This window comes from Ornithorhynchus anatinus, chromosome 2, assembly GCF_004115215.2.
Source record: "Ornithorhynchus anatinus isolate Pmale09 chromosome 2, mOrnAna1.pri.v4, whole genome shotgun sequence".
Taxonomy (NCBI): Eukaryota; Metazoa; Chordata; class Mammalia; order Monotremata; family Ornithorhynchidae; genus Ornithorhynchus; species Ornithorhynchus anatinus.
Genome location: NC_041729.1, coordinates 89153254 through 89181206, shown reverse-complemented (window position 1 = coordinate 89181206; position 27953 = coordinate 89153254). Strand labels below are relative to the sequence as shown.

Below are 27953 nucleotides of genomic sequence, written 5' to 3'. Positions count from 1 at the left end.
CTGCGGCTAATTCATTTCAGATAGACCGGGACAGTGGATGATTGTCCAAGACCATGACTCAGTCTCCCTCCCCCCCCCCCCCCCCCCCCACCCCACCAGGAAGAAAAGATAATACTTTTTTTTTTTTTTAAAAATAAAAAACCGGGAACGGCTGTTGAGTTGCCCGTACTTCTCATTAGCATAGCAGCCCCCGTCCCGGTGGGAAGTGCTCCTCGTACTTCTCCACCGCTTAAGGCTGTGCAAATCCGGGATTCCCTTTCAGACGGATCCCCCGTCGAAGCTGCACTTGCTTGGCTGCCCCCACTGGCCCTACTTGCTCAGTAGTACGCATCGAAGAGTAGTCACCCTACAGCGAAATGTGCTCTACCTACGGAAACCACTAAGATGTATAGAGTTAAAATAATTAGAGGTGTACTGTTAAAATTAGTGCACTGTATAAACAATTTTGTTCAGGGATTTGTTTCTCTTTAGAGCTAAAGTTTACTTCAGAATAAAACATCAACAAACGAAGGGGAGAGGGAGGAATCAGAACTTTCACAGAGTTGTACTTGACCATATCTTATAGACAAAGCAGAATTACAATGCATATAACAAAAACAGTAAAAGATCTTTTGTTTTTTTAAAAGTCGAGTTACAAATATGGTACGTAGCAACTTCCTACTGTTTCGGTACAATCCTCAACATACAGTCTACTAATCATCAAGATATTTAAAGACTTAAAACAAAAAGTCTATAGACTACTTGCAAACAGTAAAATTTAAGTAAAATGCATACATTCTGTTTGAAAACAAAAAAAAAGTCACGTAAAAAAAATGGTAGGTGCAAGTTCTGCTCTTTGAGTTGCAATCTTATTTCAGACTTACTATTCCTGTAAAAACAAACAGAAAGTAAAAGATTAACACGGACCTAGGAAAAGTATGTACAAGCCACATCTGAGTCACAGCGAGCTCTGCTTTTAACATTAATTTTCTTTATCGACATTTTCACGGCCTTTAACGTGACCCATATGGGAGGAAAGCTGTTCTTCAATTCACTGACAAGTCTGAATTTTCTACCTTTTCTTCTTTGCGTCTTTCCTTCTTTTCTTCGTTATTCTCCATGGTCTCCTCTTCGTCTTCGACGATCCCGTCCCCTTGGTATTTGTCATGTGTCCATTTTGGACTGCTACCTGATTTTTTGAAGTTAAATCGCCCTCTGCCACGCTGGAAAGTACCTCGACCTCTTCCTCTTTTAGCCCAGTAATCCACACCGTCATCTCTGTCGTCATGCTAAAGGGGAGTTTAAAATAAAAAAGGAGAGTGAGGGTTGGTTTTTTTTTTCAGGCGAGACAGTAACTCTAAGATCAGTATATCCGATCACTATTTTCTGAGCCTCATAAGTCAAAAAAGTACTTTTTACTCCCATTCACTGAGCGTTTAAAGTGCCGGGGAAGAGTACGGCGGAAGAGAAACTGAACAGACTCCCTGGCCCATACAGGTATAAACTAAAGACTGTGAGAAGACAGGGAGCCATATGAGTTTCTGTACCTCAATTCTATATCGCAGAGGCACCACATTCACACACTGGACATCAAATCCTGACGGAAAGGGGCCTGATGAGGGAGAACCCTGGGCCATCAGGGGCTTACGTATAGCATTAGGTCCCCCAATTCCAATTCTCCACCCCCCCCCCCCCCCGCTCTGGATCACGGTGGCGATTCCGGGGCAGTCACACTGCTCAAACATGAGTGAGCAACCTTTTAAAAGTCAGAATCCCCCCTTGAACTGATTGTACTCTCCCAACCCCTCGGCACAGTGCTCTGCACACAAGAAGTGCTCGATAAATGCAATCCATCGAGTGTTTCAAGGCAAAACACCTGCCTTTGAGGAGCCGTGTTCTGACTGCCTTCTTAGGTGGACAAGCCAGAGTCTAAAATAACCATTTCGATATAATAGCCGTATATCGCAGTCATTTTCTGAACGACCAGAAGTCTGACTGGCATGGGTGGTCAAATCTGCAACTTTGGCCACTCCACGTTTCAGAATCGTTACGGTTTTCTCAGCATCTGTTTCTGCCACCTAACTAGACTTCAGCATCTGATCAAAACCGCAACTGGGTCGGAGCCCAAGTCGAAAACGAAACCTTCAACGGTCACACCCCGCAATGGCACTCGATGCTAAGGTGTCCACCAAATATGAATAATGGTTACAGCCTCAGTGATGCCTGCTCAACTACCAAACTGGGAAATCCAAGCTTGGAAAGTCTTGGCACCAATTCTAAATAAATTGGTTGCCTCGACAGGAAAGGGAAGTTCACCCCAGACCCGACTAAATCCAAAGTCAGGATTTTGAAGCATCTTATTCAGCAGTACCTACGAGTGTACCCAAAAGTACATGAGACACCAACGCTGTTTTGTTTAAAGCAAGCTGCTCCCTTGAGGAGGTAGGTTAGTCTACAAGAAAAGACTGTAGCACTCTATGAAGGCTGGAGAGAAGATTACCTAAATCTAAAATAATATCATCTAACCCGGCCACATATTAAGCCAGCACCCCTACTTCAGAATTTAAGTCACTGTGTAAAACACGACTGCCCTCCTTTATAGACAGGCAAACACAGCTTCCCATCAAAGTCCAGACACTCTGACGCTACACTACTCAGAATTGCTATCACCCACCCTCACTGTTTCAACAGTGGTGGACTGGTGATTTGGGACCCACAGACCCAAGTCTTTTGTTCTGATTAAAACCGATCTGGCGGTCCCCAATGCCGCTCTCACGTGGGGCAAGGGCTTAGCTCTTGGTGAGAAACTCAACAAACCGAATCGGTAACTTGCAGACGAGGTCAACACAAAGATATATTCATCTTGCCGGAGAGACTCTAAGAGAGAGACCGTACGGCCGAAAGGACACAAGCCCGCCCGCCGGGACCCCTTGTTAGCGTGCCATACAAGTAATACGGAAATTCTCCATTCATGATCTTTCCAGAACGTCGCAAATCAAGAGAGAGCAGAATCTAGGACCCACCAAGAAGTACTTCTTGCTCTTTGGGGTGTACTCAGGATCCCATTCCTCTTCCTTCGGTCTCTTTTGGAAAGTGGTATTTGAGTTGTTTGGGCCGGTATTTGTCCCCGCAAAGACTCCTCTGGCTCTTCCTCTGCCTCTAATTCGGAACTGATTAACAGAATTCTTTAAGTATATATCGTCAACGAAGGCTAAAGCCACAGTGCATTTACTCTCTGCTTGCCCAATCTAGGCGACCACACGGAATCACAGGGCCACTGGCTTTACACTCCCGTGGTAGGTCTCACATCGACGAGTAAGCATTTGGGTTTTAAATTCTCCAAGTCTTGCCTATCACATTAGAGAGGAGTTTGCTTGGCTGGCCCTCCCCCCCTTAGGCTCCTCTGCCAGTGTTTCTCTTTCGCCCTCTTCCCAGGATGTTTCTGGAACTACTCAGAGAGGAGTTACCCGTAAGTGTCCGCTTTCCCGGGGGCAACTGGCTGCGGGGACCTTTTGCCTGCTTCAAATGGACTACAGAATCTCAGCGGTGTCAAGATCCCCGCTCCAAGCGTTCCCCAATCAACTCCCTCTCCAAATCCTAACGCCACGGAGGACCGGGACTCCGAGCTACCTCCGACCTGGATTCCAGGAGGATCGCACGGAGAACCGGCCCGCTCGCGTGAACCCAGGAGCCGAAGGGGATAACTCCACGGGGCTGCGATATCAGAAGGCGGCCCCCGCTGCCGGCCTCATCTCCCGTCGGACCCGCCGCTCCGGCCGCAGCTCGGGTTGGGCCGCTCGTATTCCCGCCCAAATGCATCAGCTACTTTTCTCAAGCGCCACCACCCTCTCACTGTCCGTCCCCTAGCGTGATGAAAGAGCGCTCCATTAACTCGGGACCCCGGGCAAGTCCCCTCACCTCTCCGCGCCTCCGTCACCCCATCTGTAAAACGGGGATTGAGACCACGAGCCCCGCCTGAGAGAGGGACCGCGTCCAACCCGCCAAGCTTCCGGCTACCCCGGCCCTCAGTTCGGTGCCTGGCACGTAGCAGGCGCCTAACCAACACCCCGATCGCTACTTCTGCCGTTACTTACGAAAGTTCCTCGAGGTCTGCTGACTCCCGCAAAGCCTGAGTATTCTTTCTGCTCGTGGTGGGCTTTAAACTCTTCTTCTCTTTCTTTCTTACTGTCTTTGTCTTCTCGAGAACTGGCAGAGGAAGAGGAAGTTGAGGATGATGATCGAGAACGGTCTTGCTCTCTGCTTTTATGCTTACTGGAAAAAAAAAGCATACTATGTGCTATTTTAAAAGGGATATTTAATCTGTAAAATCTTATTCTAAGAGGGAGCATTTTTTTTTTTTTTTGGTTTTTCTGTTTTTTTAACGCAACAGAAAACTATCTAATCGGAAGTAAAATAATTGTCTGGGTGTTAACTTGATCATGGTTTGTTTCCATTCTCCTTCCATAATTTGTTTAACTTTGCCTGCAGAAAACATGCTGTTGCCAACCAGTTAGAAACCAGCAGTCTGCAAACTGCAAGAGCAAGTGTATGTGTTTTAATGAAAGAAAGTTGTCTCTTTGCCTTTTGCAGGGAAAGGAAAAGAGGAATAAGGAAAAGGAAGAGTAGAAGGAAATGAAAGCCCTCAAGGCAAAGTTTCGAAGTAATTTTAGAATTCAGTTTGCACACACTGATGAGAATAGCTGGTATGGTTTGGGCTCTCCTATGTAACACTAGAACAGAAATAGATAGTGGATGACATTACGGATAACAGTCAGAAATGAAGAGTTAAGTAAAAAAATCAATCATTTACCTAATAAAATACAGAGCAGATATCTACAGAATACTTTATTCCTTAGCCCCATCACATATGCATCTGGTACTATTTTAGTCAGATTGACATGATCTTAACACAACACCCGAAAGGCCATACCTGCAGTAATTTCTTACCACTGCTACAAGTATCCACTGAAACATAACTTACTACGAGAGGCTAACACATCGTTATTTCTTTAACGATACTAATTTTAAAAAAAAAAAAAACTCTGTACGTCCTCCCCCCAGCTCTCCCATGTTAAACCTCTAACCGTTCGGTATAAATGTTTGGTCTCTGGGTGTTATGAGTTGAAAAAGTGCGGAATCAAGCATAACGAACCAAAGTTCTTACACAAACTGTTTCTAGAAATGCACTGCATTGAAGTCCAACCTCCTGATGTAGCCTGGATAATAGGACACATTAATTTGTCATTTTTTTTTTCAGTGTTAGCTTGCTATTCCAAAGTTTTTGTCCTCATCCACCATAAGCCGTGTAAAAGACAAATACATTTTTGCTGTAAAACAAATAATTTTAATTGTTTAAATTTAAACATTCGATTACACCGTGAAAATTGAAAGCAATTAAGCTGACAATTATAACAGTCTAATTAGAAGTTAAAACCTACTTAAACAGTGCGGCATTTACCTGTCGTCTTTGTAAGATTTGTATTCTTTGAAATCTTTTGGCGTTTTCTCCTGCTTTCTTGACCCACTGGATTCCCTGGAGCCCTTGGAATCCCCTCGCTCTTTACTTCTTTCTTTTCTCCGACGATCAATGTCATGCCGAAGGTCAGCGGAGTCGCACCTTAATTTTTTTTCTCCCTATATAGAGACACGAATTAAAAGGCCTCAAAATGGAACTATTTAGCAGTACAAAAAGAATCCATCCAATTTCTATCACCTGCTTCCAAAATGGAATTTAAGTGACCAGAAAGAAGGGGGGGAGAGCTATCCTTAGGCTGGCTTCAGACCCGCAGCTTCAAATCCAAGACCTGCACGTCCCATTTGGACAGACTTGCTCAGTGCTTGGAACCTACCACAATCCCCTTCATGTCTGAACTCAGAGGCCTGCGTGTACCCAGAGATCTGCATCGCTTCCCGACTGAGATGGTACACGGAGTCGCAGAGCAGAGTTCAAGGGACTGCATCTTCTCTACTAGGCCCCCCAACCTGCCACAGACTATGTTTCCAAAATTTCAGAGTTTGGGATGCCCAATGGAAAGAGCACAGGGGCACAGGACTGGGAGTCAGAAGATCTGGGTTCTCATTCTGGCTCTGCCGTTCTCCTGCTGTGCGACCTTGGGCAAGTCACTTAGTCAAATATCCCTAAGACCGGGAGCCCCAATGGGGCCCAGAACTGTGTCTGATCTGATCGTATTCTACCTGCCCCAGGACCGGCGCAAAATAAGCCCATTTAAAAAATCAGAATTATTATTATTATAGATACCCAATTTTCTGGTGGCTACTGATACAACCGATCCAAGAGACAAAACTGAGGCGGCACAGCATTAAAAGGCGGGGCCAAAAATTTCTTCTGCTCAGTCCTTGTAAAGCCAATTCAACTGATTAAACTTAGTAGTTGACAATTCACTATCTTCTCTCCTTTGATTTTTCAAGTAGTAAAGACTTTTAAAACAAAGGTAGAAGGCAGAGTAGAAAGGGAAAAGCCAAAGGTCAACTCTCCAGTCTAGAAATTTTAGACCAGAAAGATTCTAATACTATCACTCTGTTAATCAAAGAAAGGAAAGGGGGGGGGGGGGGGGGGGGGAGGGGAAGGGGAGGGGAAGAACCCTGGTCACAAACTCACCCATCTGGTAGAATCAATCCGGTAGGAGCAGAGAGACCAGTAGGCAGTCTCAAGACTGGCCCCGGGGAGGAAAAGTGGGAGGGTAAGGTGAGAGAAAATAGTTCCTCTTTCCAGGTCCGGGCAAGTGGACCACTCAGTATTGCTTTGAAGTGAGCCCAGTTTCACAGTGAGCTGAACCATCTGTTTCATGCCCTCAACAGGCTCCTTGAGGCAGTGTGACACGAATTACCAACCAGAAAAGCCACCCGCTGACCCTTCTTTGCAGAGTGAGGCTGCTTACCCTCACTGTGGAAAGCTGTCATCTTCAGATAGCCACGGTGGTTAAATCAAGGAAGAAATGCGCTGGCCAGGTTTAATCACTGGCAGTAGATTCCACTACCTTCTCCTGCTTAATTCACTATTGGCAATGAATATTCTGGCACATAAGTGCTTGACAAGTAACATTAAAAAAAGAATTCAATCACAGAACAAGTCGCTATATATAATTTTAATCAATAGCATTACTAGGTTGACCTCTTCCTTGGCCACTCCGAAGTCTTCCTTTTCTTTCTTCCTCCCGAACTTCAAAACTCTTGTTTTCAGTTCTCTCTCTCTCCAATATCCTGTTTCAATCTACAGGTACTAATGCATTATGAAGGGACACTTCCCATTTCCTCTTTCCTAATTTTAAACTGCTTCCATAAAGTCAGACACCTTCCCTTTCATGCCCCCTATTTCCTAAGTGCTCTTGGCTTCCCCAAAGTATCTTGTTAACTTCACCGGCACGCACCTGACAGATTACCTTCTCTGGGACGGAATCCCTGACTCTCGTGTGCACTTCCTAAAGCACGTCCTACTACTAGATTCTACAAGTTACAAACTGGGAAGGAGTTCACATTCAAACACCAAATGCACCAACGGTCTCAATTTCAGCCCGTACTTGACGGCAATTAAAAACTTACCTTTTGGCTTTCTTCCTTAAATACTCTCTCTTCCCCTGCTAAACGGGTGTGCTTCCTCAGGGTACTTGGAGAGATGTCAATTCTCCTTAATGTAAAATAAGAGTTAGTTTATCTGGGAGATGACTATGGTTCAGAGTTCTCTGAAAGTCAAATGAGGTGACATTTTTCCTCCTGCAGAACGACCTTCAGAATACCAATAATTAGGTCCATGAACTTCTCTCTATCATATTCGACTCACAACAGGGAAACCCCTGCCACGCCTCGTCAACACATGCGTAACCAAGCCATTTTTCCCCATCTCGTTACCTGAAGGTTATGAGCATTCATCACACCGTCTTCAGAGTTTACTATATTTCCAGAAAGCTGAGATACGGCTGAATTACCTGGAACTACCTCACACCAAATACTCTTTGAAATGAAGAACAAAAGGACACCTCCCTGAAGGTTACTACTTAACATGGGATTATTGTTTTGCCTTCCAAATCCCCTTATTCTGAATCCACAAAAGACAGTACTCTCAAGACTGAGAATTTCTTGGAAAGTGTACTTTTAAAAAGTAAAACTCAAGTCACAATTACTTTACAGGCACGATCACCGGATCTGATAGGAGCGGAAGAATCAGTACAGAACTCCTGCCTTTCTGAAAAATGAGATTCCTAAAAGCAGCTGAATTCCCCAATGCAAATCAGCATCCTTGCTTTATGCCACTACAACGGCATATACCTGTGTATCTCAGGACTTTTTTGCCGGGTGCTATGTTCTTCTGTGGCTTTCTGATACGCAGTGAACCTCTCATTTAGGGTCGTTCCGGGAGACTTGAAGTATTGCTCTGTTGGGTTAAGAAAGACACTGTCCAGTTAGTTTATTCCACTTACAGAGGGGATTTCCACTCCTGACAGAAGGGCTTGTAGCAGGCGAAAAAATAATAAATAGAATATTTAAGAGACCTAGCGGGAGAGACAGATGTTACAAAGAAATCCCACCCTAGTCCCTCAACTCTGGTACCTCAACATCTAGTGACAGTAGCAGAACACACCACCACTGCAAGCTTCCTCACAGGCATAATCTGCCAATACTACCTATAATCCAAGCACAGTAAGTGAATTTAAAAATCAAGACTCTCCCTCCCCATTTCACTGACGCACCCCCTTCCCCTCTAATCGAAGAAAAAGGACTGGTGGCTTTGGGCGTCTTTACAATTCCTGCCCAAGTGTGCAGAAGAAGCGATTTCACATCATTCATCGCCGGAAACAAAGAGAACGTTTTAAATCAGTGAAAAATCAAAATGCAAATCCGGTTTGATTAAAAAAAAATTAATACTGTCATTTCTGCATAAAATTAAGACATTAAGTGTGCAGGAAGAGGAACCTCTAAAAATACTGAACTTGCCACGCTGAGAGAACTTTAAGATCAATCAGTACCACTACCGTTGATTTTTTTTTAAACATCTGGCATCTTGGCAAACCTGACAGCATATTTGACGACTGATTTTTTCTCTCGACTCTTTCAACAATTAAAAAAATTAGTAATAACGATTTTTTAAGACCAGCTCAACAAATGTGTTTAAATGCAAACTAGAAAGACGTATAAAGTCATGAACTATGAAATGTTACATATGAAGCAAGCTATCTGCTTAACAGGTCAACATACATCTGTGTCAACTTACCGCCCAATATCCAGCACATGTCTCATAACCAATCATTAAAACTTGAAATGGCCACTACAAGGGTAGTGCCTCAATCATAATTCCATGAAACCCAGGAATTTGAGCTAGCAACTCAGGTTTTATGCCATTTTTGCCAGGAAGACAGAAGATTCAACTTTGCCTGTTTTTGCATCTGTATCTTTCAACAGCTATTTTACTGTGTAACATGGATTTTGCCATTTCAAAATATTTTCCAGGACCTAGTTACAATGAAAAAGAAAACATCACTGGGCATTTTCAGCTCTATACAAATAAAGAGCTGTTCAGTTCGGTTGCACAATACCAATAAAACACAACTACAGTTGGGTTTTGTTTTGCTTTTTGTTTTGTTTTTTTTTTTTTTTTTAAAGAAAATGGAAGCAGAGAATGTACCAAAATCTGATCTCAAAACTCAGCCGAAGAGGTGAAATACGGAGAAAGTCCAAAAAGAATTAGATATATAAAAAAATGAAGGTAGAAATCAATAACGCTGTTTAATGAAGATCAATAATCTGGTCCTCAAACTTCACTGCTAGCTAAAGGTTAAAATTCTTACCTTCAGCTCACTCATTTGCATCAAGATATTTCAACACTATCAACAGCCTATTCTCCCGTCAATTCAGGGAACATATAATTCACACTACTATTAAAAGGTTTAGGCTGATAACGTGTGTGACCTCAGCACAGTTCACAAACCAAAGTAAGCCAGATCAGTGGCCAGCAAACTGCCTAAAAGGAAAAAAAAAATCTATTTGCCCCCAAAAGTTGTTCTACACTCACTAAAAGCTGTTACTTGATCCAAGACATACACTGACGAAGTCGAATTATAACAGTAACCGTTCTGACACGAAAATATTTCATATCCAAAAAATGTATACTGGATCTCAGTCATTGTAATTTCCAATAAGTGATTTAAATTTCTGCGGTTTTTTTTCCCTTTGGAGAGAGCTGGACGATTAGGTTGTCCGCCTCATTCGGTGTCTTTTTTTTTTTAAAGGCTGAGCAATAAATTAACCACTTCAAAAACTGAAACAAGGGATCATTTGACTTAATCACTTAAAACTGATTTTAAGCAATATGCCCAGAATACTGCTTTCTTTGCAAATAATCAATATTTTCTACACACCACTCGGGGCGGGGAGGAGGGGGGAGACACGGACCCCACCACACCTTCAACACAGTAATGGCTGGCAGAGTTAACCACTGTATTTTCTGAAATTTAAAGGGCAAAATTCACTACAGACTGCAGCCGGATCCAAGAGAGACCCACAGACCTTCTCATTCATTAAAGGGAGGGAGTAGTTATTTAAAGTTATCGTACAGGAGACACACGTCACGCTTTAAACGACTCAGCATCACTATCAGACTACATATCTGGCACCGTCTCGAATTTAATGCGCTCGCCTCTATGGAGTCGAGCCTTCCCCGGAGGTCTCCCTCACGGCCCCGAGCAACTGGATCACCGGCCGTATTCTACGAAGGTTTATTTCTGCTAGCCTGTCACGGTATCTGTTGCTATCCATCGTTCCTCGAGATACCCCCGCTACTTCAAAACGACACTGTAACCAGGGGTCGCTACTTACCTTTGACGTGATGAACCAAGGACACAATATGCTGAATAAATGACTCTGAAGTGCTTTTGTTGGCCTGTGGCAGCTTAATGTGGTCAAAGATGGATCGGAACTCTTGCTCCTTCTTGACAGAATGGACAAGTGTACTAGCAAGCAGCCTGTCTTTAGTCAAGGAAGCAGGTCTAGAACGTTTCAAACAAACACGCACACGCACGCACACAGAGACAGAGAGAAAGAGAAAACACACTCCGTTTGAATGAAGAAGGGATCGGCTCACTCCAAGACGACGAGTTTCAGGAGATCCTGAACATCAACGGAACATGGACAACGTTTACGGGGCACTGATGCGGGATTACTTACCTATTGGAATCATCAAGAGGAACGGGTGCCATTTTGAGTTTGACTTCAGGACGGTGGGAATCACTGGCTATCATTTTGATCCTAAGTGGGCTCTCCTCTCTGAAGGTGGACTTTTCTCTCGCATCCAGATTCTTGTGTAGAGGGGGACTGTAATCAAAGAGTTCTTTGAGCTTTTCAGACTTTACCTGCTCAGGTGACTGAGTTTCTTTCTTCACCATTATTCTCTCAGAACTTTTGTCGTCTTCCTTGTGCTTATCTTTTGCGGTACTAGGCTTTTCCACTACATAGCCAGTCTCTTTAAGTTTATAACTTTTCTCTTCTCTAAATCCTTCACTTTCTCTAGTGCCCTTCAGTGAAATTTTAGATTTGTACTTGGTTCCTTCCTCCTCAGCATTCCGGTGAGATGCAGTAGCAAAATTTTTACCCTGATCTGCCAGGACTGACTTCCTGAACTGTCTATAATCCTCTGTCTCCTCTGTGTCATCCCCTTCTGAATCATTAAACTTTCGCTTGCCAGCCTCTTTATCACTGAAATAGTCTAAAGGTTCCTGATCTTCCCACTCTCCCTCCGCCCTCCCTTTCTCCGATCCTCTCTCCTTCTGGGCCTCTTTCTCCCTGGTATTACCCCTATCAAGCAGGTATACTCTAGACTCTTCATCTGTGTACCTGTGGATAGCAAAGAAGAGGATGGTAACTCTGGATTGCATTCATTGAAAGTCACTCGTATACTTTATGTGTTGTCCAACTTCACGGGACAAGCAACAAGGGGAATAAATGCCACTAAAGAGCGTTGTTGCTATTTCAAACACTACTTCAGCACGGCGTTATGGCCAAAGCCACAACGCATGGCTTACTTTAAAAGCCATCCTTTGCGTACGGGGCTCCTGGAATTTTGGAACTGTATCGTACGCTGCTAGGAAATCAGTTTTCCCTTTTCCCAAAAGTCAGCTAACTCCTGCATTTTCAGTCTGGGGGATTCCCGAAAGCTAACTTTGAACAAAAGGAACACCAGCCTAAAAGACCTGTGCTTCTCAACACCGCAGTTCACTGCTCTAAGCTTACAACACTCACAAGCCCTCAGCGCTGCTTTCTATGTCTGAAACTCATTTTCGAAATTCTGTTCCTAGGGCTAGACTTCAGGGCTGAAACGTAGGATTGTAATAGCTGTTGACAATCCATCTGCAGAAAGTACCATTTGAACACTGCTAAAAACCACAAGAAAGATCCACTTTGCTTAGTTCTTAGTGTCCTACATGACTCAACTGCGCGTGCAGATGACTTCCAAAACTAAAGGTAAACAAACAATTTAAGGCCCTTCACATGAAATCTTGAAATATTTCACAAGAGAGCGCTTAACGAAACTGCTCTCTGCTCTGGTAAAACCCATGCCTACCAGGCCCTTAAGAAGAAAGAACAGTTCAGGGATTAAGAAAATGAATTCGGAGATATGAGGAAACACCGTAACAGCATGAAATGTTCCATTTTGCAAGAGGATATAAGTCACGCGACAGAGAATAGCAAGTTACAGCTCATTTTCCATTGAAATTCTGCATGTGGAATTAGAACTCTCCACCAGACATACAAGATGTTTTGAACGCCTCCAATGGTAACTTTTGAATTTGAGTTTTCAGAATCTGAGTCAGGTGAGAGGCGTTTACCAAGTTCCTTTCTCCGTGGTGACAAATTTAAGGTGCATAAACAGTTTGCTATTGAGTTCCCACGTTACAGACTTAAATGAAGGCATGCTTTATAATAGTATGACTTTTCTGTCTTTACGCTCCTGTAGGGAAAAACTGTGACTTCAACCAATGTGGAAGGAGAAGAGGTTTCATCACTCTAACATTTACAAAACTGGCTAGAGTTAATAACTGTACTGGTTTTTAGGGAGAAAACCGCTTTATTACGCATCCTTGGTTGATTTGCTTCTGAAAGCTCTAGGACGTAACTAATGAAGGGTGGAATTCCAGATATTCTTCCCTCCCGCCCCCCCACCCAAAGACTCAGCTCCTGATTTCCACGAGACAAAGAAGAAAAAAGATTTGGAAGTGTTTTCAGAAAAAGACCGCACGTACTAAGTTCAGGGAAGAAACACTGAAACGGGAGTCACCCTGCATTCAGAAACCCAGAGGTCCGGAGAGAATTCCTCAAGACAGAGAAATGCCTCTTTTAGGCTCAAGCTTCAAAGCGCAGCTCTTACCTTTTTAGGAACTTTCCAGTCTTGGCAGTTTCCTGATCCCCAGCATCAGGATAAAACGAGGACCGCATTCGAGCCTCTTCGCGTGGAACGTTCTGGGACGGGACTGTTTTTGCAGGGCTTCGCCTCGAAGGGATGTGGTGGATCGGGCTATTCTGAGAAGGGCTGTAGCGACTAGAACCATTTCCCAGAGATCCAGAGCCAGACCTCTCGGGGCTATGCTGGATGGAATGTGAGTGTTGAGAAGGAGTATTTTTTGCCGAGTGAACCGTGCTGAGTAAAGGCGCGTCGGAGCAGGAGGAACTCTGGCTAGGCGGTGTGGCGATAGAAGGACTGTGGGGTGATCTGGGACTATTGTCGTAGGCCGACAGGCCAGGCCAAATGTCACCGGAGGCGGCCGATGATTTATTAAAGTCATCGAGAGACTCGGATGGGTCATGTTCAAAAGTATCTTTCTGTTCATCCTGTGATTTGCTTTTGAGAGGGCTGTCTTGTGGGGGAGCCCCCTCAGTCTTTTTGGCCTGCTTTTCCAGGGACCCTCGTCTTTTGGAGACCGGCGATTTGCTATAGGGAGACGAAGAGCGAGACGAAGAGGATCTCGGCGACCTGGACGATCTGTACGAGCGGCGTGATCTGCTCCTGGACCTCTGGGAGGACACGGACCTTCGCTTCGGGCTTCTGGAACGGGAGCGACCCCTCCTCGGGCTCCGAGAGTGTCTTCTGTTCCAGACCGGCCGATAGCCACCTCGGTGATATCTACCGCCGCCTCCTTGATAATATCCTCTCCCCCTTCCTCGGTACCCATAGGGGCGCCTCATTCCTCGGTTATTTCTGTAATCCCGGCGGTAATCTCTTGAATAAACGCGATCTCTACTGCGAGATCGAGAGTACGTTCTGGAACGAGACCTGGAACTAAACGTACAACACAATATCAGCGCAAGGAACGAAATACACCTAAAGATTCTACGTATCCACTGCGTTTATTGAGCGCTCTACAATACAACAGAGTAGGTTTAGATCTGGCCCTATCCCCAGGGACCTTACGGAATATAGGGGAGACCGTTAATGTAAATTACGGATGAACAGGTACACAGCCGCTACGGGGCTGGTGGCGGGGTATCAGTGCTTAGAGCCCCAAGCGCTTAGGCGATGCAGGAGCTCGTCGGGTGAATAAGAAAAGTGAGGGCTTAGTCGGGGAAGGCCTCTTGGAGGAGACGAGATTTTAGAAGGGTTTTGAACACAGGAAGCCTGGTGGTCTGTCGTCCATGAAGCCGGATGGGGTTCCAGGCACAAGAGAGTACATGGGCAAGGGGTCGGCGGCAAGTTCGTAAGAAAAAGTAACTGACGACTCATTCATACTGCCCTAGTATTAACACACTGAGGTTAGTACTGTAAAAGCATCACTGCTAACCAAGAAAGACTCACTGTTCAGAATGAACTGAGATTCTTTAACCGAAAGAGTAGAACAAAAAATGGCAAGGGAGAAGGATTAACAATGGAGTTAAGCTCCTATTACATGCTATAATTATTTCTATTATAAAAAGCCAGCTGCAGAAAGATTTTCTATAGAAGACTCATCAACTGAATCAGAACCTAGAATTCTGTGCCCCCAGTTACCCCACCCATAACACGCACACTTTTTACTATTATTTGCAGGCCCCCCTTTTTAAAAAAAAAAAAAAAAAAAAAAGCAAAAAACATTTGGGCCAAGCTTGGTTGACTGACACCCCTCCTGCATCTTGTTTCCATCAAAGGCTTCTGCGGGTCAACGGAGTCACTGCCATACCAGTATTTCTTCCCTCATTTTAGCGGGTACTGGGATCCACCCTTCTCATAAGCGCGATAGAACCTGCCTCCTTACAACCGAATTTTTGTTTAGGCAATGCACATGATTCTCTCCATGCAGGTCTCTAATATCAGTCAGCCGAAACAACAGATCTCTCCATTTCTCTTCGCTTTCATCCCATCCTCTGCTTCTCCTCTCAGCTGACCAATCCAATGGTAACCAGGACCGGCAACTAAACAAGAATATTACCCTATTTATTTTATTAACGAGGTGTACATCCCCCCGATTCTATTTACTGCAATTAAGTTGTCTTGTTTTTCTCCGTCTGTCTCCCCCGATTAGACTGCAAGCCCGTCGATGGGCAGGGATGGTCTCTATCTGTTGCCGAATTGTACATTCCAAGCGCTCAGTACGGTGCTCTGCACACAGTAAGCGCTCAATAAATACTATTGAATGAATGAATGAACAAGAACATCCCTGACGGTAGGAAATCCCCTTGGTAGGACGTTATAACTGGAACGAGGCTTGCCCGGGTCGGGATCGAGGGAAGCAATTCCAACCTCACTGCTGTTGCTCCAGTGGTTCAGAGATCTCGAATGAGGACCCCGGAAGGGGCTGTCAGGGAGGAGAAAGAAACTAGATGATGCCGTGGGACCGTGTTTACGTGCCAAACTAGACAATACCAAACTGGTGCTTCCCAAAGTTTCGCATCTAAGTACAGTTGCTAAAAACACTTCTGAAAGAACCAGACCTAGACCTCAGCTCTACTGCCATCTGCCTTGCTTAGGGCTGTGATTTTCCCATCCAAGAAACATCAGTATAAAAAGCCACACGCCAACCGATGGATTACCTGTATCTCTTCTTTCTCGAATGTGACCTAGATCTTGACCTGGAACTTGACTGTGATCTGGACTTGGATCTTGACGAATGTGACCTGGAGTTAGAGCGACCCATTTTTCCTACTGGATTACCCTGTTCAAATGAAAAAGCGGAAAGTTAAAAAACGCTACCGAATGAAGTCGCGTATTTCCACAACAGATGTTTAATGACCTAACCGTCATTCTTCTTTTCACACGCCTCAGGTAAATGCAAATATCTAGATGATTCACAGCCCGGAAACCCTACTTTCAACTATATAACATGCCCCATATAGAGGAGACCGAGGAATGCTCACGGTTCTGCCATAACAGGTTTTCCACATGGGCTTTGGCTACAGTGTGATTAGAGAAATAGGGAACCTTCCTTCAACGACCCAAGCTCGTTTGGGATTGGCATACGGCCTGATTGAAGAAACCGTACAGATGCATAGAGGTACTGAAGGTTAGTTTCAGGGTAATGCAAATGAACCCGAGGCAGAAAATATAAGACACGTGTGCCATCGTTTAAAAAAGGCCATGTCACATTCCCACGGATGAGGGCCAACCACGGGGACCCCCGAGTGTGCTCCCACTCCAAAGCCGCCTGAAGTGCAGCATATGGTCCGCAGAGGTGAACAAAAGTCACCCAATCCCCCGATCATCCGGATGCCGATGCTCTCCTACATACGGCTTTCTGAAGAGTCACGATGTCAGAATGATGCCGAGCGTATGCGGCAAGACCTCGCCCCTCTCAGCAGCCCCAGATAGACTGCTGACCCCCTGCCCGGTGCTCAAGATGAGAAAAATACACAGTGGTGTATGTTCCCCTTCAGTGACTGGCAGTGGGCACTCAAGCTTGGTTCCCCAAATGAACGATCATCTTATTTTTGAGGGGGAACAAAGCTGCTATAAAATGAATAGAGATCTTATTTTGATGGATGAGTCAATCGTTTTCATCTTTCCCTCATCTGATTATCATCAGGTTCACTAGGGAGTTCAAGTCAAATGATGCAGTTAATCAATTCCTTTTCAACATAAGATAATATGATTTTTTTTTTAAATTCAAGACTCCTCTCGCAATCCCAATCTAGGATCATATTATCCTTGAGAATGGAGGAAAAAGTATAGATGGGTACCAAGAAGAATACATGTGGGGACTCAGAGCAACAAGTCAACATGTCACTAAAACACTAGTTTTGAAGGCAATTTAATACTGGAATTTCATCCAAGAATTTACCAAACAATTAGTGTTACTAAGTAAAATACACATGCAAATCCCAACTTGGTGGCATCCGAACATTAAGCCTTGCCTGAAAAATTAAAGCTCAACTTCAACTTAAGGAGTGCATGCTTTTCAAATACTGGAAGCTTTCAAAAAAAAACCCTCAAAGTATTGGTAAACAACCAAAACCGCGCAGCATATTCCTGAGAAATTTAAGGTCTAGATTTTAGAGAAGAAAATTAAGCCAGTCCCTCTGGCCTAAAATTGAATTGGAAATACTCCCCAAACCCTAAGGGACACCTAAACTGAATTTGTTAAAATGGCTTTTGGAATGTAACGGGTTCCAATCAGAGTATCCAAACAGGTATGCTTACCTTATGTTCTGCTCTGTGTGTCAAACAGTCAAATGAAGTTTTTGAAATGGAGCAGACTTTCTGGAAATGCGAATTCTATTTTCAAATCGCTAGCAAAGACATAAAAAGAAAAAAAGATTAGCCAGTCGCCATAGAAAGAAAATGACATCCTCAAAAAGGAATTATTTCAAAAAGGAATTATTTCAGAAACTTGCATCAAAAAGTTTAATATCGGTTAAATTAAAACGACCTTTCAAAACATACCACTTAGGTCAATAACCGCTATCCGCGATTCTGCGGATGACCTAAAACTTTCTGGGACTGCCATACAAATCTGGTCTCTCCTAACACTGGTAAAACCATCTTAAACCACAGTGCAGTTTAAAAAGTTAAACAGCATTTATCTACTTTTGGTATCTAAATCACAACTGTACTGAAGCAGTTACTATCAGTGATATTTACTGAGTCAATCGCATTTACTGAGCACTTACTCTGGGCAAAGCACTGTACTGAGTCCCTGGGAGGGTACAATATAACAGACGTTCCCTGCCCACAAGGAGTTTACAGTCCAGAGGTACTTGGGAGAATACAATGTAACAGGAAGATTGGCAGAACCCGGTAGACACGTTCCCTGCCCACGAGGACCGTACGGTCTAGATGGGCCGGATACTATACCGTCACCGAGACCTGCCGGTCTCACCTCTATAACATCGCCAAGATCCGCCCTTTCCTCTCCACCCAAACGGCTACCTTACTGCTACGGGCTCTCGTTATATCCCGGCTGGATTATTGTGTCAACCTGCTCTCTGATCTCCCTTCCTCCTGTCTCTCCCCGCTCCAGTCTATTCTTCACCCTGCTGCCCGGCTCATCTTCGTGCAGAAACGCTCTGGGCATGTCACTCCCCTTCTTAAAAACCTCCAGTGGTTGCCTATCGACCTCCGCACGAAACAAAAACTTCTCACTCTGGGCTTCGAGGCTCTCCATCCCCTTGCCCCCTCCTACCTCTCCTCCCTTCTCTCTTTCCACCTCCCACCCCGCACGCTCCGCTCCTCCGCCGCCCACCTCCTCGCCGTCCCCCGTTCTCACCCATCCCGCCGTCGACCCCTGGGCCACGTCCTCCCGCGGTCCCGGAATGCCCTTCCTCCTCACCTCCGCCAAACTCTCTTCCCCTCTTCAAAGCCCTACTAAGAGCTCACCTCCTCCAAGAGGCCTTCCCAGACTGAGCTCCCCTTTTCCCCCATTTTATAGATGAGGAAAGAGACAAAGTTAAGCGACTTTCCCAAGGTCGCACGAGGCAAGCGGCAGAGCCGACACTAGAACTGAGGTCTCCCGACCTCCCCGAGAAGCAGCACGGCCTAGTAGGTGGAGCGCAGGCCTGGGAGCTCTGACAGTTTCCTGCTGTGTGACCTTGGGCAAGTCACTTCACCTCTCAGTGCCTCAGTTACCTCACCTGTAAAATGGGGACTGAGAGGGTGGGCCCCACGTGGGACGGGGACCGCGTCCCACCCAATTTGCTTCGCATCCACCCCGGTACTTAGTCCAGTGCCTGCCACATAGGAAGCGCTTAGCAAATACCATAATTATCATTCTTATTTCCAGGCCCACGGTCTTTCTCCTAGGCCACGCCGCTTCTCTTAATAGGTCCCGGAAAAATCTCCTGCTACAGCCTCAGCGGATAACTCCGGCTCAATTTAACGGCACTTTTCAGACTAATCGGGACCGGACGGGGCAGAGTACAATCGGAGGGAGGTAATTCATCTCCACCCTCTTTAAACAGAGCCCAGACTTCGGTAGTCAGATCGCGTGCAGGCAGGCATCACGTGATGCATTATTTCCGCAACTTCCACCACTCTCCCACCCGGGTGTAATTGGGGGCAGCTGGCAATGCCCAGCTACACAACCACGAGCTTCCTCCAACCCCAGGGTGACAGAGCCCACCAGGTAGCTCATTTAAACTTCCCACAGCCCTACATCTTCCCCTTCTCCCTCAGCAGCCTTTGATCCCCTTTCCATTTTAACTTGCACGAGATGGCTACAAGTGAGGCAAACAGAGCCCCGTGGAACTGGAGCTGGGATTAAAAAATAAACGTGGCATTTGTTGAGCGCTTACTATGTGCAGAGCACTGTTCTAAGCGCTGGGGGGAGATCCAGGGTCATCAGGTTGCCCCACGTGAGGCTCACGGGCTTCATCCCCATTTTACAGATGAGGTCACTGAGGCCCAGAAGCGCCTTGCCCACCGTCACACAGCTGACGAGTTGGCAGAGCCGGGATTCGAACCCGTGATCGCCGATTCCCAAGCCCGGGCTCTTTCCACTGAGCCACGCTGCTTCCCCAGCAGAAAGAGTTTGAAGTGGCAGCGTAGCCTAGTGGATAGCGCACAGGCCCGGGTGTCAGAAGGACCTCAGTGGAAAGAGTCTGGGCTTCGGAGTCAGAGGTCCTGGGTTCGAATCCTGACCTGCCGTCTGTCAGCTGTGTGACCGTGGGCAAGTCACTTCACTTCTCTGTGCCTCAGTGACCTCATCTGTAAAACAGGGATTAACTGTGGGCCTCACGTGGGACAACCTGATGACCCTGTATCTTCCCCGGCGCTCAGACAGTGCTCTGCGCATAGTAAGCGCTTAACAAATAACATTATTATTATTATTATTAAGCCCAGCTCCAACGCTGGTCTGCCATGTGACCTCGGGCAAGTCGCTTCACTTCTCTGGGCTTCGGTCACCTCATCTGTAAAATGTGGGTGAAGACAGAGCCCGCCGTGGGACGGGGACTGTGTCCAACCTGCTTAGTCTGTAGCGACGCCAGTGCTTAGTACAGCGCGCGGTACATCGTAAGCGCTTAAATGCCATTCTTAAAAAAAAAAAAATGAAAAGTTGCCAATGGATTTTTGGAATATCTGAAAAGTCACTCCATCTGCTGCTGTTTTTTCCTGCTTGCCTATCACTGCGCCGTCTAAAGTTGCGCTTCCGTGTGTTTCTAAGTATTTCTTCTACCCAGCTGGTGTTTGCTTCAGTCAAGTCATTCTTTAATACAGCTGCAAGAATCCCCCCCCTCCCCGATACATTTCTGAAGGGCAGAGTTCGGCTGGGATGTTGCCTTGTCCTCTCCCAAGCGCTTAGGACAGTGGCTCCGCGCACAGTACGTGCTCAACAGGTAGCGCCGATGATAACGTTAGAGCTGTGCTTTAACACTCGTTAGTGACAGACTGGTTCGCTCACTAGTGATCATTTCCACTTAGTGTCTGGTGATGATCTTTCTTCCGCCATTATCACCGGGAAACCGGAGGCCGACCGAGGCAGGTCCAAGTCTCTCAGCCAAGCCCCGACTTGATACCGTTCCTCAACTGCAGACCACGACTGCAACCGGAAACAACGGCATCCCACTATCTGGCCCGTGTCCCAAAGAATCCGCTGCTCTCGTTTTTGTTTTCTAATTCCACGGTGCGCAGATCACGGGGCAAACTGTGGCTGGACGGCAGAACTCAGAGGCACTCTGCGGCTCTTTCGGATGGATATCTCTGGCTGTGTAAAGGATCTTCCCGGAGCAAACCGGCAGCCAGCCCGTCTCCCGTTTTCGGGCACACCTCGCTTAGCAGCGGTTTGGAATCTCTTGCGTGCTTTCTAGGTCCGTCAAAGGGCAGGGACTGTCCCTATCTGTTGCCGATTTGTCCACTCCGAGCGCTTAGTACAGTGCTCTGCACAGAGGAAGCGCTCAATAAATCCCATCGAATGAAGGATTTCATGGCAGGAAGGTGCCCCCATCTGCCCCGCGTGACTGTAACTAACAGAGACGCTTAGTATCTCCAGGTGTTTTGGCTTAACTGACCCCTGTGGCTGATACTCCACGGTTCCTCTGATCCCCGCTCGGCCGTGTTGACTTGGGCAAGTCACTTAACTTCTCTACGCCTCAGTTACCTCGTCTCTAAAATGGGATGAAGACTGTGAGCCCCACGTGGGACCACCTCATCCCTTGTATCAACCCTAGCGCTTAAGAACAGTACTTGGCACAGGTAAGCACTTAAATACCATTACTATAACTGCTTTTTATCTACTCCCATTTAGACGGCGAGCTCCACGCGGAACAGGGACTGAGGTCTTATAGTTGCACTGGCCCCAGGGCTTCATAAAGTGCTTGGCCCTTAGTCTGCCCAAATCAATCAACTAATTAACGTGGGCCACCGTCAGCTGCATCGGGAGACGTAGCTGTAGCCATGCAGTCTCCCCAGAAACGCTATCTCATGCCTCACCCCAGGAATCAGATCTGTAAGTCACAGGAGACAAAGCTTTTCTTCCCCATTTGAAGCGGGGTATAAATCATCATCCTACAGCATCCGACCAAATAATGTGCCATCTGATGTGGACTCACCAGCCAACACAAAATGCTTCGGTGCCCACTCCAGCTTACCTTGCTCAGACTACTGTTCATCCACTTCCCTCCCACCTGCTGTTGACTTACTACCATTTACATTTCTGTCACCCCCTTAAACCCCTGAAGTGAAAACTAGAACCCCCCAAAAAAAGCACGGCCCCGTGGATAGAGCACAGGCCTGAGAGTCACAAGGCCGTGGGTTCTAATCCCGGCTCTGCCACTTGTCTGCTGTGTGACCTTGGGCCGGTCGCCTCACTTTTCTGCGCCTCAGTTTCCTCATCTGTAAAATGAGGATCGAGACCGTGAACCCCACGTGGGACAAGGGGCTGGGTCCAAATCCGTTTGCTTGCATCCACCCCTGCGCTTAGTACAGTGCCTGGCACAGAGTAGGCTCTTAAACACCAACTAGTGTTATTATTATAAAAGGGGGAAGGGGGGGAACAACTTGCAATCTTAAGAGTGACTGGGTGCAGATGACTCAAATTCAAGCTCCCTTTTTTCTCCCCCCACTCCCCGCCCCTCAGCACTTATGATTATACCTACAATTCTTTTCTTTATAGTGATGCCCGTTTAGTTGTTTTGATGCCCGACTCCCCCTCCGTGTCTGTAGGCCCTCTGTGGGCAGGGACTGTCTCTCTTTACTGCTGCACCGTACTTCCCAAGCACTTAGTTCAGTGCTCTGCACACAGTAAACTCACAAATACGACTGAAAAGGAGGGGTGGGGGGAGAGAGCAAGGATTTGCCATCCCAGCGTGACTGGGTGCAGATGCCTATCGAATTCACAAACAATTAAAAAGGAGGGAGGCCGACGGTGGGGAGGACTGCCAACCCCCGTCCCTTGTCCCTCTCGCTTCGGGCCCCGCACCCTGGGGCCCCTGGCTCCAGAGGAGGCCATCTCCGAGCCCCGGGAGCGCGACTGTGGCCCCGCTGTGGGGCAGGGACGGTCTCGCTCTCTCTCTCTGTAGGGGAATTGTGCATTCCCAGTGCTTTGGGGAGTGTTCTGCACGGAGCAAGCGCTCAATCGATACCGATGGAAGGAATGAATGGGGAGGAGGACGAGGAGGGGGATGACGAGGAGGGGGATGAAGAGGAGGGCCCCTTCCTATCTCTCCTCCCTTCTCTTTCTTACCGCGCCCACCCCGCACGCTCCGCCCTTCCGCCGCCACCTCACCGTCCCTCGGTCTCGCCCATCCCGCCGTCCGACCCCCGGCACGTCCTCCCGCGGTCCCGGAAAGCCCTCCCTCCTCACCTCCGCCGAACTGATTCTCTTCCCCTCTTCAAAACCCTACTTAAAACTCACCTCCTCCAAGAGGCCTTCCCAGACTGAGCTCCCCTTCTCCCTCTACTCCCTCTACCGCCCCCCCTTCACCTCTCCGCAGCTAAACCCTCTTCCCCCCCCATTTCCCTCTGCTCCTCCCCCTCTCCCTTCCCCTCCCCTCAGCACCATACTCGTCCGCTCAACTGTATATATTTTCATCACCCTATTTATTTTGTTAATGAATGTACATTCGCCTCGATTCTGTTAGTTGCCATCGGTTTTTACGAGACGTTCTTCCCCTCGACTCTATTTATCGCCATCGTTCTCGTCTGTCCGTCTCCCCCGATCAGACCGTGAGCCCGTCAAACGGCAGGGACCGTCTCTATCTGTCGCCTACTTGTTCATTCCAAGCGCTTAGTACAGTGCTCTGCACAAAGTAAGCGCTCAATAAATACTATTGAATGAATGAATGAAGAGGAGGAGGATGGGAGGAGGGGGATGAAGAGGAGGAGGATGGGAGGAGGGAAGGAGGAGGGAAGAACAGTGAAGAGGAGGAGGAGGGAGATGAGTAGAGGAGGAGGTTGAGAAGGAGGGAAGAGAAGGGAGGGGAACGAGGAGGGGGAGAGGAAGACGATGAGGAAGGAGAAGGAAGGAGGATGAGGAGGGCGAGAAGGAATAGAGCGAGGAAGAGGAGGAGAAAGACAAGGATGAGGAGAAAGACGAGGAGGAGGGTGAGGAAGAGGAGGAGAAGGGAGGAGGTTGAGGAGGATGAGGTTGAGGAGAATGTGGATGGGGAGGAGGTTGAGGATGAGGAGGAGGGAGAGGGAGAGGGAGGAGAAGGAGGACGAGAAAAGGGGGGAGGGGAGGAAAAGGAAGGAGAAAGACGATGAGGAGGAAGATGAGGAGAAGGGGAGGAGAAAGAGGAGAGGAGAGGAGAAAGACGAGGAGGGGCGAGAAAGAAGAGAGAGACGAGGAGGGAAGGGGAGGAAGAGGAGGAGAAAGAAGAGGAGCAAGGAGGGCAAGGAAAGAGGAGGAAGACGGACGAGGAGAAGGTGAGAGGAGAAAGGGAAGAGGAGGAGAAAGAGGAGGGCGAGAATGAGGAGGAAGAGGAGGAAGACGAAGAGGAGAAGGTGAGAGGAGAAAGGGAAGAGGAGGAGAAAGAGGAGGGCGAGAATGAGGAGGAAGAGGAGGAGAAAGAAGAGGAGGAGGGCGAGGAAGAGGAGGAAGAGAGCGAGGAAGAGGAGGAGGAGAGCGAGGAAGAGGAGGAGGAGAGCGAGGAAGAGGAGGAGGAGAGCGAGGAAGAGGAGGAGGAGAGCGAGGAAGAGGAGGAGGAGAGCGAGGAAGAGGAGGAGGAGAGCGAGGAAGAGGAGAGGAGAGCGAGGAAGAGGAGGAGAAAGAGGAGAGGAGAGCGAGGAAGAGGAGAGGAGAGCGAGGAAGAGGAGGAGAGAGCGAGAAGAGGAGGTAAGAGCGAGGAGGAGGAGAGAGCGAGAAGGAGAGGAGAGAGCGAGAAGAGGAGGAGAGAGGAAGAGGAGGAGGAGAGAGGAAGAGGAGGAGGAGAGCGAGGAAGAGGAGGAGAGCGAGGAGAGAGGAGAGCGAGGAGGAGGAAGCGAGGAGGAGGAGAAAGACGAGAGGGACGAGGATGGGGAGAGAAGAAAAGGGGGAGGAGAAAGGGGAGGAGAAAGGGGAGGAGGAAAGGGGGAGAGCGGGGAGAGGAGAAAGGGGAGAGAGGAGGAGACGAGCCAGCATGCTCAGTGAAAGAGCACAGGCTTGGAGTCAGAGGTCAGGTTCAAATCCCCGCTCGGGCCATCGTCAGCTGTGTGATTTTGGGCAAGTCACTTAATTTCTCGGTGCCTCAGTTCCCTCATCTGTCACTGGGGCATGAAGACTGTGAGCCAACGTGGGACAACCTGATTCCCATGACTATCCCGGCGTTTACAACAGTGCTTGGCACATAGTAACGCTTAACGAATACCAACGTATTATTATTATTAAGACAGGAGTGCGAGAAAGGAGGAGAAAGAGGAGGAAGGTGAGGAGAGAAAGGAGAAGGGGGAGGAGGTGTGAGGAGGAGGAGGAAAGGAGGAAGAGGAGAAAAGAGGGGGAGGAGGGCGAGGAAGAGGAGGAGAAAGTGGGGGAGGAGGGCGAGGAAGAGGAGGAGAAAGGAGAAGGCGATGACGAGGAGGAGGGCGACCTATTTATTTTGTTAATGAAATGTACATCGCCTTGATTCTATTTAGTTGCACTGTTTTTATGAGATGTCCTTCCCTTGACTCTACTTATTGCCCTGTTGTTCTCGTCCGCCCGTCTCCCCCGATTAAACTGTGAGCTTGTCAGAGGGCAGGACTGTCTCTGTTGCCCCATTGTCCATTCCAAGCGCTTAGCACAGTTGCTCTGCACATAGCACGCTCAATAAAATACTACTGAATGAGTAAATGGGCAGGGATTTGTCTCTGTTGGCCCCATGCCCATTCCAAGCACTTATCCATGCTCTGACACAGTAAGCGCTCAATCAATACTATTTGAGCTGAAGTGAATGGGCAGGGATTGTCTCTGTTGCCCATTGCACATTCCAAGCACTTAGTCCAGTGCTCTGCACATAGTCAGCGCTCAATCAATTACGACTGAATGAATGGGCAGGGATTGTCTCGTTGCCGAATTGCACATTCCAAGCGTTAGTCCAGTGCTCTGCACATACTCAGCCCTCAATAAATGCTAATTGAATGAATGAATGGGCCAGGGACTGTCTCTGTTACCGATTTGTCCATTCCAAGCGCTTAGTCCAGTGCTCTGCACATAGTCAGCGCTCAATCAATACTGTTGAATGAATGAATGGTCAGGATTGTCTCTGTTGCCCCCACTGCACATTCCCAGCGCTTAGTCGCATTGCTCTGCACATAGTCAGCGCTCAATAAATACTGTTGAATGAATGAATGGTCAGGGATTGTCTTCTGTTGCCCCACTGCACATTCCAAGCGCTTAGTCCATTGCTCTGCACATAGTCAGCGCTCAATAAATACTGTTGAATGAATGAATGGTCAGGGATTGTCTCTGTTGCCCCACTGCACATTCCAAGCGCTTAGTCCAGTGCTCTGCTCAATAGTCAGCGTCTCATCAATACCGACCGAATGAATGGGCAGGACTGTCTCTGGTTGCCCCCATTGCCCATTCCAAGCACATGGTCAGCGCTCAATCAATACGATTGAATGAGTGAATGAAAGAGGAGGAGGAGGTGGGCGGGGGGGGGAGGGGGAGGGGGAAGACGAGGAAGAGGAGGAAGGGGAGTGGGTGTGGGGTCGGGCCCGGGCCCCCGCGGGTAGGTAGGCGGGCCGGGAGCAGAGCGATTACCTGCGCGGCGGCGGCGTTGGCGGGGAAGCCCCTCCTCGATGGAGGCCGCACCGCCCGAGGCCCGGGACACACTGCGCATGCGCAACGCACCGCCCCCGGGGGGGGGAGAAAGAGAGCGGGAGGAGGGGAGCGCGCGCATGCGCGCAGGCCGGGCCAAAGCGGAGAAGCCCAACGGGGCCCGGGGGAAGGGGAAGATCGGGGGGGGGGGGGGGGGCGCCAAGACCCGAGGGAGGGGCCCCGCCGGCCCTTTCTCTCCGCCGAGGCCCCCCCCCTTCACGCGGAGGCCCCACCCACCGGAAGTCCGGCGGGGGGGGGAGGGGGGAAGGGCGAGGAGCGACGGCGGCGCCGGCCAATCGGAGCCCGACACAAGTTAACCGCGAGGCGGCGGCGGCAGGGACCGTAGGGGGCGCGGGCGCATGCGCGCAAGTTCTCCGAGAGGAGAGAGAGCAATGAGCCGAGGGGCGCGCGCATGCGCGCAAATTCTCCGAGAGGAGAGCGAGAAATGAGCCGAGGGGGCGCGCGCATGCGCGCAAGTTCTCCGAGAGGAGAGAGAGAAATGAGCCGAGGGGGTGCGCGCATGCGCTTAAGCTCTCCGAGAGGAAAGAGAAATGAGCCGAGGGGGCGCGCGCATCCGCGCAAGTTCTCCGAGAGGAGAGAGAAATGAGCGGAGGGAACGCGCGCATGCGCGCAAGTTCTCCGAGAGGAGAGCGAGAAATGAGCGGAGGGAACGCGCGCATGCGCGCAGGTTCTCCGAGAGGAGAGCGAGAAATGAGCCGAGGGAGCGCGCGCATGCGCGCAAATCCTCCGAGAGGGAGAAGAGGGCGGGGGCGCGCAAGTTCTCCGAGAGGAGGGAGAGGAATGGGCGAAAGGGGCGCGCATGCGTGCAAGTTCTCCGAGAGGAGGGAAGAGAAAGAGAAGGGAGCGCGCGCATGCGCGCCAGTTCGCCGAAAGGAGGGAGAGGGCGGTGGGGGGGGGGGCGCATGCGCGCAAATTCTCCGCGAGGGCGGGGGGGGGGGCCGCCGGGGAGGAGGGGGGGGGTCTCTCTCGCGCGCGGGCGCGCTCGTGCGCAGCGATGGCGCGAGCTGGCCAGCCGCGACCGCGCGCAGACTCCGTTTGGCTTCAACCTCCCCCGCCCCCTCCCCCCCCTCCCCCCCCGGGCCGAACGGCCTTCGCCGGTCGCCCCGACGGCCGCCATGTCGGATCCCCTTCCCCCCCCCCCCCGGTCCTCTCTTTTCACGTCGGGGGGAGGGCTCGGTCCGGGCCGCGGGAGGCTCACCCGGATTTCGGCCGTCGACGGTGGGGGAACTCAGCTGCGCAGCGGAAGGGCAGCGGCCATTCCCCCCCTGGCGCCCTGCAGGAGAACCATAGAGTCGCTCCTTCCTCGCCCGCCGTCCGACGCGCTAGAGAGCCCCCGTC

The 27953-nt window shown here is 48.6% G+C and overlaps 1 protein-coding gene across 5 annotated transcripts; it reads right to left on the bottom strand.

Moving 5' to 3' along the window:
* Positions 1-129: 129 nt before the first annotated feature.
* Positions 130-27953, bottom strand: BCLAF1 (BCL2 associated transcription factor 1). Of its 5 annotated transcripts, XM_029057730.2 has the most exons (13): positions 27814-27947; positions 17588-17676; positions 15985-16106; positions 13352-14260; positions 11155-11820; positions 10807-10976; positions 8263-8368; positions 7540-7624; positions 5438-5613; positions 4074-4251; positions 3003-3149; positions 1056-1268; positions 130-868 (listed from the first exon to the last, which is right to left on the bottom strand). In XM_029057730.2, the coding sequence occupies exons 3-13, from the start codon at positions 16086-16088 to the stop codon at positions 863-865; spliced, it is 2760 nt and encodes a 919-aa protein (XP_028913563.1). In that variant the 5' UTR covers positions 16089-16106; positions 17588-17676; positions 27814-27947; the 3' UTR covers positions 130-862. The 5 variants fall into 5 exon arrangements, 4 of the variants coding, with proteins under 4 accessions (XP_028913563.1, XP_028913562.1, XP_028913564.1 ...); XM_029057729.2 differs by having other exon boundaries at positions 130-1268; XM_029057731.2 differs by having other exon boundaries at positions 130-1268; positions 4074-4185.